The 15,637-nt window shown below is 34.7% G+C and overlaps 1 protein-coding gene across 1 annotated transcript in view; it reads right to left on the minus strand.

The window, feature by feature from the left end:
• CNTN5 (contactin 5) overlaps positions 1 to 15,637 on the minus strand; it is a 742,128-nt gene that overhangs the window by 202,550 nt on the left and 523,941 nt on the right. The window contains exon 7 of the mRNA XM_075140101.1: positions 1,755 to 1,850. Within this exon, the coding sequence (XP_074996202.1) occupies positions 1,755 to 1,850 (96 nt within the window). The remainder of the gene's footprint in view (positions 1 to 1,754; positions 1,851 to 15,637) is intronic.

The following is a 15,637-nucleotide window of genomic DNA, read 5'->3' on the forward strand; positions in this document are numbered from 1 at the left end:
TGATAATATATCACAGCATTAATAAACAGAAATCAAGTCTGTATACATATGAAACATGTTTTCTGATTAAATTCTTGTCAAAAGAAATTAGTGTAGTATTTTTTCAGTCAGTGGTGCTTTTTGAAGACTTTCAGATTTTTCTAGAATTGTGTTCTGTAAGAGTGGAATGTAGGTATTTTTCAATCAAAAGTATTTACTTTATCTTCCATTTGAAAACATGTTAATAAACCTGTATCTCTTTTAATATAGTGTTCTTTCACTAAGTCATCTTACTTTTCCCACAATGATATTGTTATTTTCTAAAAGGGCTCAATCCTGAAATTCTTAGGCAAATTTATAAGTAGTTATTGACTTTAGAGATTGAGGAATGGGATTCTGTTGAAGGACGAATTGCTTACGAGGTTGTGGAGAATCATTAGGTTTGATATTGTATCATGGATTTATCTCCTGGGATAAGAAAGTGGAAATTATTTCTAAAGGTGCTGATCAATGTGAATAAATCTGTCTAAACATAAGTTTAAAAGCATAATTTTAGGGAAAAATTTATAAAGAGTTTGATGACATATAAGGTGCATTTTGTGGAATGACAGCTGTTACAAGGCATATGACTACTTCAGTATCGATGCCCATCTATCCTTACACTCTAAGTTTGTTTGGGGAAATCAAATTCAGCTATGGTGTTGAAACCATCTCTCACTTTTTCTGCCTACATCTTTTCCCTCCCAGTTTACTTATCATAATCAAGACTTAACATCATGCACTCAATTCCATCACATAGACACAGTAGTGTCAACCTCAGAAATAGATTATAAAGGCAACCATAACAAGAGAATGTACTCAGAAAAGAAAAAAGCATAGAGACTGCCAGAAGATAACAAGCATTAATTACGTTGATAATTATAATACAGTAATAACAATCATTCCGGAATAAATAGAAACTGAACACATTTTTCTAACAGAAACTCAGAGGAGATTTTCTTTTCTGCATCTCTTCCCCCTGAAATGTGACTTTTTCCAGGGCTCAGATTTGGATGAAGAAAAAATCCCCTCAGTACACACCTCATTTCCCAAAGCCGAAAAGGATAGGCTATACTGCATCTATTGAAAAACAAGATATTCTGTCTAGCATCGTGTCTCCGGGTGTTACATGGTATGCAAATATAAAGATGTACTTAGCTATCCGCAGACATTGCAGGAGTGCCATTTGAAAAGCAAAAAATGTAACCTCTCTGGAATATCTACACTTTCATTTGGGAATCCACAGGCATGTCATGAGATTTATGATATTTCCGACTTCTCGCAATAGATGCAGTTGTACTGGAAACTAAGCTATACAGCAAGAGGAAGCAACCAAAATCATGGCTGTACTATTGAAAACAAAAGACAAGTTGTATTCAATAACTGTATCTTGACACTGACATTTGGAACAATTTCTGAAGGCTTCTAAACTTTAAAAGAAATCTTCTGTGACCTCAAGGCAGCATATTCACCACTGGTGGCACGGAGACTATTGTTGTTGCATTCAAGTTTTATACTGGGAATAAGGCAATCTTGTGACAGAAATTCTGCTGCTATTCAGTGGCATTTGCAGTATATGAGCTTTAATTACTCCTTTGGTACTGCAAAAACTGTCAGCAGAAGGCTGGGTATTTCATTTTTGAAGTTCCGCAATCAATACACTTTGCATCTAAAATACTGAGCCTCCAATCATGAGCATACTGTAAAGGACCAGTGTGCAAACAAGCCTACTGTACCTGGTGAATGAAGTGGAGGGGAGCACATCAGAACAACTCCTTGACCTTCACGTACAGAGACAGCACTTCTTGTCCGACCGCTAAAATTCCCAAGATCTATCAAAAGAACAGAGCATTTTAGTTACATACCAAAGATTTTAAATTTTGTGGCTACTGTAACTTACATTTTATTTCCTCTTGTAAAGCTGACACTTCCTTTTTGCATATCTTGATCTATAACAGGAGGGTCTTTAAAAAGATATCTATTTCCATTACAAAATATTCCATGTTGCATCAGCACTTTATTACACTTTTTAGTGCACTTGGATACAGTATCAAAGGAAAAGCAGCAGAAAATATATATACCATTTACAAAAACATTTAATAGTGCTTTTATTTCTTTTTGCCATGTTCTGTTTGGTTTTTTTCACCAATAGAAGTGATTCATGCACAGTGAAAAAAAGACGTAAAAGTGGAGAGAACATCTTGGCTAACATCCAGACCGATGATGTTGCTAACGTCATCTGGACAGTGCATGGCACATTGTGATGAGAAGAAAGGAAAATCAGCTGGTTTGATTCTAAAACCAAATCTGGTCTATAGCACATTTACTGTTTTTAAATACTTTCCTTCTGATTTCTCTGGTGTTATAAACACAATCCAGTTGTGAGTAAATATATTTTCCCTCCACAATTTTCCCTCCAGCAGGGGAAAAAGGAACATTTCACTTTTTGTTCAAAACCTTTTGAATGAGGCTGTAAGGTGCTACGAACAGTTCATTGTGTTTATTTAAAGCCTCTCAACCAGAAGATCCAATTACTCCATTTACCACAGGGAACACTGGACCTGGATTCACATTTGAGGTGGATAGCTATGCTCTAACATGCGTATCTGTAGCAGAACAGACGTGACAGCTCAGTTCTGACATCAGCCTTCATCCATTCCTCAGTGCCAGCGACGCCATCTAAAGCCTCTATTCACTCAGGGTTTTTCTAGAGACATTTCTCTCCGACGTGGATCAGGGGGACGAGAGCTGCAATAAGGGTACCCAAAGATATCTTTGAAAAGGACACTGAAGCTTCAGCAGGCACTAAATGAGGATCTGAAATATGAACAGATGGGGCCAGTGGGAGCATCTCTCATCGACATTCAATGACCTATAGCTGTACCTGTTCGTTTCTGCCTACAGACCAAGGTGCTGGTATGAGCCAGACAGCACTGAACAGGTTGAATAGCTTGAGTAGAATTAATACTTTCTTAACTGCACTCAGCTGACAGCTCTCTGTCAGATGCTGAAGCTCCACATCTTGCTCCCTGCCTAGTAGTGCATAAAACCAAGGTTCAATGACTTTCAAAAGTAATGTGAGTTGATCTTGGATGGATTTCATAACGGGTTTAGGTGCACTTTTTTAAGTAGAAAGAGACTTATAAGCTTTCCAAATGCTTTTTCACATTTCTAAAATATGTCTTGGGCATAGGCAGAAGCCTAAAATTTAAATGTATCTAAATTTGCACTGTCTTTAGCCAAAATAAATCAGTGTTCTCATTTCAACAATAGATATCATGTTTGAACAGAGAAAAGGTGGATGGGCTTCAGTAGAATTTTAACAAATAATAGAGCAATATTCCCAAATTATAGAAAATTTTCTTAGGCAGTAGTTAATGGAATATTATATTGCATTTTAAAATAAACCTACCATGTGTTATAATACAATCTGGTGTAATTTCACTTAAAGGTGTCACCTAATGAATGTCACCTGATAGTATATTCTGCAGCAATGTAATTATTATTATTTTATGTCTTACTTATTTTAAGTAGCAGGCTGGTATATCCCTGCATAATCAGTTATTTTGGATGGGAGAACAACTTGTAATGAAAAGTTTTCTTAGTTAGGAATGTCTGGATTTCACTTGCATGCAACTTTGGGTCTGCAGCTTTATGAATCTTTGTGTTAAGTCCTGTATTTTTCTAAATGGAAGCTGATAGATCAACCAATATTGTCTGCAGTCTATTAAGAAACCAATGCTTAGCTTTCATTTTAATGCACAATTTAGGAATACAATCATCTTGTTTAGTGCATTATTGCTGAGTCCTTCTGAAAACAGTGTGTGTCCTTAAGGATTTTTTTCAAGGTTAATTTTTCAGACAAGAATGACACTGAATTTCCATAAAATTGTTCTTGTAGCCTTCCTTCTCAAGAAAATATGATGAATCTTCTCTGTATGGGTGTCCTAAAACAGGCAGTTTAGCTTACTACTAAAATGCCTTCAAAGCTCCAGACTGTATGCACGAACAAACCTCAGTGAATTTAAAATGTGGACAGAACTTGAACTGTGTGCCATGGGTTCAACATGTTTTGAGAAGATGTTCTGAAACCAGAATAGCTGCTCTGTGAGAAATACATAGGCCATTTCTCTGTGTATTGGAATAAATGTTATCATAGCAGTACTTCCTTACCCAGCATTTGGAGGGAAAAACCAACCTATGTTGCAGTCATCAGAAAAAGAGCTTTAATACTACTGACTGCCTGAAACCCATACTGTAAGTCTGCTATATGCATTATAATTTTTTTTTTTTGAAAACATTTGGATCAGGGAATCAAATAGCTGAATAAATGAAAATATTCTAAGTTCAATAGTAAAAATACATGCCAGTGTGAGGAGAGATTCTCTGCAATTTATATAGAGAGCAGGACAAGGAAGCAATATTTTCTACTTCTAAAAAAAGTTTCTGAGATTTGTTTTCACAAACTGTTTCTGTAATTTCTTGTAAGCCTGAAAATAAGTAATCAGAATTTTCAGAAATGTTTTTATTTTTTAAAAAATTAAGAAATTCAGTATTTGATTTGAATTCCAAACTAAATTTGAAATATTGAATTATTTTTAAAAAAATCTTTAATTTTGGAAAATATTTTTTATTTCCTTGAAAAAACTTATAATTTACATCTCTCTCCTGGAGGATAAAATATTTTAATTTTAATGTAGAGTCCTGTGTCTCCTAGGGTTATATGTTTTCATCCTTGACATTAAGTTTTTACTCTCTGTGATACACAACCTGGAAGCCGGTCAACACAAAATAAGAGAAATTTGTGACATCTAAATTGTAACCTCTCTAAGTAGAAGTAAATGTTTTATAATTTTTGCTATTTTTTTCCTCAGGTGAATAAATGCTATTTTCCAATTAGCTATAGCAACCTCAATATTTTTTTTTTCAATTTCCTGTTTTGTATGTGCACTGTGATGGACAAATATTCTTTTTTTTCTCCAAATAAAAACCAAGGATCTTCTTTCTTAGTTAAAAATAAAAGTACTATTTGTTTCTATTTGTTCAAACTAATTTATTTCAAACTAAAGAAGGAAGGTAACAAAAAGCTTTGAAATTTCAGCTCTTTTTGGCTATCTGTTAGTTCTGAATTGGATTTCTTGTTAGCATATAGTGAAAAAAAGGATTAACAGGTACAAAAGCAGGGATTTAGCTGTAAAACAAATAAATGTAGGAAAGTTTAAAAAGAAGGAAAGGTGAACGATCATGCTTGCAGTTCCCCCACATTAAAATAATAAGTCCAACATGGAAGAATCAAATGAAAGGGAAATTTAATTAATTTCCTGCAAATCTCAGCCATTTCATATCTAGCCATACTGAAAAAAGAAGACAGACAGCTACTAAAAAAGTACTCAAAACACTATCATTTTACTTTAAAAACTCTAAAAAAAAAGATAATAAAAGAAAGGGTGGACAGAATACAGCTCTAGAGGTGGGGACTGTAACCTCTCACACAGCAGTGCTGGCCATTGGTTCAGTATTCTTGCTGCAGTACAAACTCATAACATGTGTGACATGTCAGACAGCCCCACACAGAATGAGTCTATCCTTCATGTTGTGATGATGTATATGGTTGATGAATAAGAAAATGCTTTTTTGTGCTCCATATGTGTTCATCTTATGCCCTGAAAGATTAGATTTATTTACCCTTATCTCAGTGCTAGCAGTAAAGATGGTAACCTATTATATTATTTTCAAAGCAGTTGCTGGGGTTTTAGCTACATGACTTCCATACTCTTTAACATAAGGCACAGCCTTGATCACTTTGAAAATGTATAGTTAAGTGTCACCATTTCTAATGTAAACATAGTATTAGCAATATATATGTAAAACATGCAAAGAACATTTAGGATGGAGTTGTGGGGCAGGAGTAGCACAATTGTCTTTATTGCTAAAAAAATATTCAACAAATATTATACAGGGTCACTAGAGAACAACCTGTGACACAGGAGTGGTCTCCACTATGAAAGGGAAATCATAGAGAAATTCCAGAGCTAGTGAAGACGCAAGACATTAAATCCGATGGGTTTGGTGCAATGTTTCTGGATGTCCTACTTATACTTCAGGAGTAATTAGCTCAGTGTAGTACTCGATCTTTGACAGAAGTTATAAACTTGGGAAAAGCATTCAGATCTCTGATTCAAAGCAGCTGTCAGGTAGTATCGCTGTCCCCGCAGTGGCTATCCCCATTCTTCTGAAAGGAACTGAAGTATGGGTTTCTCTCAGCACACATATGTACGTATTGATGTGCATTGTGGAAGAATGACACTCACCACCACAAGAGTATCAGTTTAAATAAGACCCAAAAGAAAACAAAACACTTCTGCAGAAGGTGAAAGGAGTAATGGAAAATAAATGAGAAAAATCTCAAGGCAGTCAAAGCAACAGAAAAGCTTTGCAGGACTAGCAACAAAATAAACAACTAAATAAAGGGGGAAATACTCTGCCATTGATAGAAGGACTTGTACAAAAGTTGGAGCAGTTTTTACCGCTTAATAGCCTTCCAATTTGCCTTCACTGTAGTTTGCCTTTTAGGCATGCATAGGAGCGATCATTCATTCTCTGTGTTCATCAGTTGGTTGCAGCTGATGGGGGCAACAGTGAAGGGGCAGGTTTTCGTGACCCAGACAACAGTCCACTGATGATTGCTATGAAATTAGGATCAAATTAAAAATGAAAAACAGATCTTATTTTTATTTTAGGCAATTACTGCTTGGTAACCTAGCATGGAAGCTGTGGAAGTCTCTGTTGTTCATTATCAGTGACTTAAACCAGTCCACTTTTAAAGTAGAAATTAGACTAGTGCAGAACATCTTCTGCCAGCCCAATTCTGTGAGTTTAAACAATTTTATGTGCAAATTTATTGTGGAGTTTAAAATGGACATCATATGATATGTATTAAAATGTTTAGAGACGTATGCTGAAGATATCTAAAGTATAAAGCAGGCGATATTCTTTCTAATAAGGTAAAAATAGCTCTACACAAGGTAAAATTCTTCTGGCAGGCCAAGGACAAACTTATTCATTGCATTGTCACTACAGAGAGGGCAGCCTTCCTTTCCTTGTATTTGAAAGACAGGACTAAGAAATAGACCTTGAGCTGGAATTATAGTTCATTAAAAAAGGTAAGATTTACAGGGAAAATAATTCCATTAAAAGCATGTTTTTCAAAATTCCGTTATAACCTAAATCAAAAACATGGTTTGACTGTACACTCTAAACAATGGGAAATATAAATGTTGTGTTTAATAGCCCATGAACACAGGCTATAGAAGAATGAAAGGTAGGTATTAAAAATAAATGACATGTATGATTGTATAGGGAACTTTTAAGTTGGATGAATTAAATACAATACTCGCCGAATATCAAGAGGTCCAAAGAAATTAATAGATCATTTTGTATCGACATACACCTATTTTCTAGAAATGCCAGATTAAATAGGCAGAGTCATATTATCAGAGTCACTCATTGGACCTAAGAGTAACTTTTAATACCAAAGACATTAACCAGAAAAGGTGTGAAAGGAAGCTCAGACAAAAAGATTTCTGCCATGACAGAAACATCATCTCACCGTATTTAATGGGAAAAACATACATCCTGAACTTTTAAAAATCACATTGCCATATGACTTTTAGGTGACAAAATAAGGGCAAGACCCAAGTACTTAAGAATGTATCATGCTCATTGTCGTTGCTGCTGTTATTATTTATTACCAGAAAGCTTTTGAATCCTTCATGGATCATCAGTCTGACATGACCTGGAAAAGATATTTTTTCTCAAAGAAGTTACTATGCAAGTATATAACAAGACACAACAGAAAGAGAGACAGTACAGAGAAACAATGATATATTTTAAGCCTGTATGCCAGCCACCCTGTGTCTCTGTACATCTGCAGACCCACTGAAGAGTTTTAAGGAAAGAGGAGGTTATACAGATGTTTTCAGGGAGTGCCAACAAAAGATGACGAGGAGCACAGGAGAAAGCTTAAAAACTCCTGTCTGAAAATGTAAAAGATGAAGAAAAGAAGACACAAGATACTGTATTTTCTTATATTTAGATCAACATCTTCCAGAATCTTTGTCAGATACTACAATGCAGTTTTTTTCTCAGAAAAAAAAAAAAAAGTCATTAAGGAATCTTTGAACAATGGTGGTCCTTGAGCGTGTTCCTGTAAAAAGAAAAGAATTGTCTTTCTACCATGCTGTCAGTATGAACCGTAATGTATACACTATTGATTCATTAGCCCTGAACTAAATTTTCACTAGAGGAGTAGTTAACTAAAGGAACATTGTTTTTTCTGTCCTTAATGACATATTTTTATTTATATCATTTTTATATATTATAACAATTCAAAAATACCTGGTCCACTGCAGTCAGTAATTGTCCATCTTCATCCAGCTGTCTATGTCTAGCTGTTTTATTTTGTAAGTAGATGTCCTGGTTTCAGCTGGGATAGAGTTAAATTTTTTCCTAGTGCTGTGTTTTGGATTTAGTATGAGAAGAATGTTGATAACACACTGATGGTTTTAGTTGTGGCTAAGCAGTCCATAGTCAAGGACTTTTCAGCCTCCCATGCTCTGCCAGGTGCACAAGAAGGTGGGAGGAAGCATAGCCAGGACAACTAACCCAACTGGCCAATGGTATTCCATACCATACGATGTCATGATCAGTATATAAATAGGGGGCGTGGTCCAGGAAGTAGCGATCGTTTTTTGCGTATTGGTGGTCGGGTGGTGGGCAATTGCATTGTGCATTACTTATTTTGTATATTCTATCACAATTATTATTATTATTATTGTTGCTGTTGTTGTTGTTATTATTATTATTTTCCCTTCCTTTTCTGTTCTATTAAAATGTCTTATCTCAATCCACAAATTTTACTTTTCTTTTTTCCAATTCTCTCCCTGTCCTACTGCGGGGGGGGTACGGGGGGGGAGGGACTGAGTGAGCGGCTGTGTGGTGTTTGGCTGCCTGCCGGGTTAAACCACAACAATAAAGAACATTTTTTTGTATTTTCTACATTTCCTATCACAGAGAAGTCACGAATCCATAAATGGATGGCTAATACATGCTACCATAATACAATTTATTATAGTAATAATGAACTATTCTGGTGAAGATAAGAAATATATAGAACTAATTCCTAAAATGATTTAGTTTCTTGTATGAAATATAGTATAACTTTTTTTTTCCTTTTTCATTTCCTTCACAAATTAGATTATTATTTATAATTAATCAATTATTATTAATTAGAAAATCAGAACTTTTTAAAAAAGGTAAAAAATAGAAAAGGGAATACTACTTTTCAATTAAAATATTCACTACCTGTGATCCTACATAGATTTTATAAAAAATGTAAATTGATATGCTTCTTCCACAGTTTTCTCTTGACCAGCTACTCATTTTTTTATGTAATCTAACCGTTCATGGAAGGGTACCCCAGGAGTCTTATGTATATTGGGAACTTTGAAGAAGTCTTTTATTTTGTTACACTTAGTTTCAATAGCATCAATGAATACCATCAGTATCATCAATAAAGCTTAATTCTTCCCAGAGCCTTGAAGTTCAAGAAAGTGAATTTGTAGATACCAAAATCTCCCTGAACTTCAGTAGGATTTCTGCACTCATAAATCCTGAAGTACTGGATCAAAGTGAATTAGAAGAAGAAATATTTACATGCAGAATAAAATAACAAGATTATGTTGAAAATTATAGAGCTGCTATATGATTCAGCTTGCCATGTTAATTGCATGATATCTGGGATGTTTGCGGTTACAGTTGTTGATGGTTATGATTAATTAACTACAATCATTCTGTGTCTGTCAGGTTTCATCTATTCTCACACGAATTATTTCAGCATGCTTCTCAGCTGTCTTTCATATCTGCATACTGCAATAGGAAGGCAAAACACAGAACCAAGTGGAAATATTATAGTTAAGACTTTTTCATCCTTTCATTCCATTCATGATCTGTCATTTAGGAGCAACAGCTAAAACCAAACAAATAAACAACCAACCTAAAGTAACAAATGAAAGGAAAGATTTTCAAATATAGTTGCCAACATTTAATCACCAAAAAAAAGTGGGTCAATAAATGGTACTATTTCCAGAGCTTCTGAGCAAATAGATTTTCATTTGAGTAATACATGCAATGTATTTTTTTGTAAACACATTGTTTTACATAATGTTATCTGCATCTTGAGAAACACATATTTCTATTTGCATCCTTTTTAATACACCTTCCTAGCACTGAGTGGTATACTAACCTGTATAAATTCTGCATACATGATACTTTCTTACTTTTTTCCTTTGTGCTTATAAGTGCTTCTTCCCTTTTTCTTGTTTGCTCTTTTAGTCACTTTTTTTCAGTTAAATTAACTCCAAACATTCAAGGATATATTGCAAACACCATCTCATTTGTTGTAACATTCTTCAACTAGATGTGACTTTTCCTTCCTTTAATTAGTGACTAAAGATAGCAATGCCAGTTAGGATTTTGCATGTAAGTACAGAATGTCTAGCACAGTACAGTTGATGTCATATAGAATTGACAGTGACTAATCTCCTCCCTGTAGTTTATTGGAAAATCGCTATATAGGTGTAGTGGTTCATAGGAGGCTGATCTGTAACAGTGTTAGTAATACAGAGAAAAAAACTTTCTGACCACTCTGTGTGAACAAGTCATTAAGGATAAGATATTCTGTATTTCATTGAGCTAATTCATATCAGAGAGTAAAACATTGCTTATATGTATTTAATACTTTTATTTCATGGGTTTTGGTCCCAGAGATAACATAATGGCTTCAATTCCAAATGTACAAGACAATGTTGCAAACCTTTAGCCTCAAGGATCCTTTCTCCTACATCTCTTAAGTTCCAAATCTGGTTTTGCCAAAGCTGGAATTTATCAGAAGAAAGGGTATAAAACAGTTAAGAAGTGAAATTATTCTCATCGGGGAAAGGAGGCAAAGGAAGTAAGCTTTCCCAGGTTCAGAAGAAATGGTGCTGGGCTCACCTAAATTAAAATCTTTACAACTTCCACAGCTCCTGCATTCAAGGCTATCTTGCTTCTTTTATACCACACTGACAGAATCCCACTGTATTTCCATGACTTGTTTCATCTGACCTAGTTTAGATCTCTAATTTAAGAAGAGATTAATCCTACCCAAGAATTGATTATTTCTCTTTACTGACTACAAAGGGGACCTAGATTTACAAATTCAGGCAAAGACTCTTTAACTTTATGGATATTTTTATTCAGTGGAATAAATCCAGCAAAGGTAGTAGAGACAAAGACTGCAGAAAATAAAAGAAAAGCCTGCCCTACCAGGGTACCTGTTCTGAGGATAACAATGTAGAGATGTTTGATAATGTTTTGATTGTTATTCTTTTTTTCCTGACTAAATTATATTTTGCATAAATGGAATTTTTTTTTTCAGAATTGCATGTTATACGTGTGTGAACTAGGACAAATATAAGATCTGAGAACTGCTGTTCAGATCTAAGGCTTGGAGAATGGCATGGCTGTCCAGATTCCAGTAACAGCTGGAGGCTTGCAGACACCATTTCCGTGAGGTATGACATATCCAATTCTGACTCCACTCTAGACAAGTCATTTCACAGTGCTGACTTTTCACTAGACTAATGTGTATAAATGTCTCCATACTTCACTTCTGGTCTGTCATAAAGAAAAGAAGAAGGTCATAATCTCCCAGAAATTATTTATTTGCTCTTCTTTAAGAGTTGTGGTGCCCAATATGACCTACAAGTCAATTGTGACAAGATAACTAAGTGCTTGGACACATCCAGGGAGTAAATCTGGAAGACCTTGGTCTTAGTTGAATAGCTCAAGTGGAAACGAAGACCTTACAAACACAAAGTGTTTGCTAGGTAGCAGCTGGTTGTTACATATGATGCCAGGTAATGTTTTTAATAAGGCAGTTTGTACTGGAGCATGTTATTCTGCTTAATATCAAGGTGATACGAGTCACTGCAAATCACAGTTTAGGATATGAGCATGTAATTGAACAAGTAAGAGTCATCGAAGATAAATAAATTGTCACCAGTCAACTGAGCTACTATAAATTACTGTCTATGTACTTTAACCTTTTCAATCTGTAACCTAGAACACATCAATTAAAAGCCCTGTGAAGGTGGTTTGACCATTCATTTAATGATCTAATGTGTGGCCAATGAATGGCACACTATTTATTTATTTGTCATATCAGTAAAGTTAAACCTTCGTAGAAGGTTTCATAATTTCATGAGATCTTGGCTAAAGCTGTTTCATATGCTCTCTAAAGGGCATTTACTTCTGCCACCTCTCTCTTTGTATTCTAATGTTATTCTTTTATGCCACTTATTTTCTAATTCTGCCACATGCTAGTGTCAGAGAGCTTGTTTAGCATGCAGTATCTCCTCTCCTCTCCTCTCCTCTCTCTTTTTTCTCGATACTATTATGCTTCTTATCAAAATTATATCCTACCTAAGATATCTATATAAGAAACTGAATTAACACACAGATACATCAGTAGTACTATGCAGGCTGCCATGCAGTGACAAGGTTGCCCAAAGAAGTAATCACAGGCTTTGTTTTAAGAATGTACATCAGGCAGCAATCCCTCAGTAGTTCATCTGATCATTTAAACTCCTTTATCATTTGTCACAATTATATATTATTGCTCGTTGATCAATAGAAATAAAAATAAAACATGTTTCATGAACTAACTCAGTTAGATGCTCCACAATATGGATTGATTTCTTTAAGCAATCTAATAATTGCTTCTCTTTTTAACTGACCTTCCTAGGGCAAAGCAAATTACCGCCAAGAATGTCCCAGCTATAATAGTGGCACAGACTTCTGTTACTGAAACTGTGCACAATCAAAGCTGTGAAGGCTGGTGGTTTGGAAGTTATGGGTAATTGGGTAGTATTACTAATGCAGCAGGGAAGAATAGCAGGACAGCTTCTCTTCTCATATGGACTGCTGACCATATAACATATGAGAGAGAATCAAATGTTAGACCATGCTGTCTAAGCCTGCAGCCATACCTAACCATAGTAGTATGCAATCCTTTAAAAAAAAAAAAGTCCTGAAAGGCAGATATTTCCATTTAAGTCAACTGAACTTGCTCACAGGACAGGTTTGGGTGTCCTACCAAAGAACTATACTTCCTCCTACATTACTACTAATGAATTACACGGCACTTGTAAGTCTTAAAGCCGTGATTGACCATTGATCACAGGCTTACATTTAGACAAAGATTTGCCACAAGAAAACCCTGGGCTCTGTGATGCAGGTATTGAGTAGTGTGGGCAAAATCAACCCCTGAGTTAAAAAAAATAAATTTCAGGCTGGAAAAGTTTTGAGCACTGAATACATGAATTCTCCATGTAATAGGAAAACTTCTGTTAGAGGAACCAGACCTGTTAGGAACTGCCCTTGTAGTAAGCTACCATAAAGCAGTTGCAACAGTTTTCAGAGAGTCACACATGAAGAGGACATGAGGGAAAAATGTTAAAAAGAAGTCTAGCCATTTCAAACATATGATGTGCATTTGGTAGAGCAGACTAAATAATACATAATATGTTTTTACCAGCAAGAAGAGAATCCAAGCTTCTGTAGTGAATATGCTGTATGAAAGAATTGAAAATCCACTTCAGAAAAAGAAAAGTATCAATGTGTTGAAAATAGTATCTAGATTTTATACTGAAGTGGACCAAATAATTAAAGACTGTGAAATGAAGACTATGAAGATGGCTGGTCAGATTTTATTACTATTAAATGATGCAAAAAATTATTTGGATATTAATGAATATCAAAGGAAAAATCAGAAAAAAATGTACAGATGAAGTACTTACAGAAAAAGTTTCTGCAGCAATATTGCCAGATGATCACCAAATGGCTTAGAACAAGCAGATCAGTAACCTCAGTGGTGCTGAGGATTGTTCCCAAATGTAAGGTATTAATTTACAAAGGACCTGACACAGCTGAAGAACCTTACTAACAAAAAATAATAGGTGAAATTCTACATATATTTCAGGAGGAATATCTTATTCATACCTGTCGGGTTCTACATGGTTAACATTATATATTACAAAAGTAGTTTGTTTTCCCCCGCTCCAGTGAGAGTTATTGTTGTTTTTACCAAAAAGGGCTGAGTTTTTGCTGTCTGAAAATCAGGCCCTTTGAAAATCTCTCTGTCACGTAAGTGTGATATGTTGTTCTGATGCCATACCTGTAAAAACAGGTTGACAAATCTGAAAGGCTTTAGAGAAAAGTTATGAGATTAATTTGCATTACAGAAAACATCTTACAGTGGTAAATGCCTAAGTCTAAGAAAAAAAAATTCTGATGAAGTTAAAAGGTGAGAAAAGGAAAAAGACTTTTCCATCATTTCCTTTTCTTAAAAGAAAATATCTGAGCTTCTGAATCAATCTCTCAGTAAGTCTAGCTGATCCTACAAATAAACATTATGTGATTAAGTTGAATCCTAGAAATGATCACTTTGAACTCAGTGGGTATACTCAACTGATTTAAATATGTGCATAAATGTTTGTATACATTGGAATATGATTTTTAATGTAGATTTCATGCATAAATTGTTTATACAAAAAATAATAGCAAACTAAGAGATATCTTAGAAAAGATAAAGAAGAAAAAATAGTGAAGATTTTTCAGTGATGTGTGGGAAAGAATAGAAAAATGATACCAGATTATTGCAGTGTTATCACTTTAATAATGATTGAAGAAATCTCATTTGAAGGACTGACGTTTAAGGAGATGGTACCTAAATACCTGAGGAGAATTGCATCCATGCTATCAATGTAATTTAATATAAACTATTTTGTTTAATTCATTGTAACCTATTTTACATGTTTCGTACTCTAAGGAGATAAAATGGGATTTTTATCAGCGTAATTGCAAATTATTGACAAGAACAACTACAGTGGTAGCATACATTCATTTTATCCAAGTCAATTACTACTAAATATTACATGTTTCCAGTTAACAATACAAGCATGGATTGTAGGTTAAAATTAACTGTGATTAAGCTCATACTCATGTTAGAGTATTTACACTTCCTGATTCATATAAAGTCATATCATAAATGTCTATGGCCTACCAAATATGAATCAAATGTAAGTAAATCTAAAATGAATGGTAGTGTGACTAAATAATAGTGACTAGTTATTGAGGAGATTCATGTGTGATTATACTTTAAGGTAACAGTATAAGGTTGATGCTGAGAAAGCCTTTTTTAATTGATCTTTATGCAAATTATTTTGAATGTAATAAAACAACATTTCAAATTGTTATCCCTATTATTCAGGATTTTTTTTTTGCTTGAAACATAAATGAGTTCTTTCCTTCTAACACGTCACCACAAAAGCAATATTTGTGTGCTGGATTTTATTCTCGGTGTGGGGTTCTGTTGCCTGATAGCTACATCTGAGCCAGTCATCCTAATCTGCCTTTAAAGACAATGCAAAGAAATAGACATTTCAAAGGCCTGATTCATTTGACCTATTTTAGATGTCAACTTGACATGAATGAGTTGCATCCTAGTAGTGCAATAGAT

This window comes from Calonectris borealis, chromosome 1 (genome assembly GCF_964195595.1).
Source record: "Calonectris borealis chromosome 1, bCalBor7.hap1.2, whole genome shotgun sequence".
NCBI classification, from domain to species: Eukaryota; Metazoa; Chordata; class Aves; order Procellariiformes; family Procellariidae; genus Calonectris; species Calonectris borealis.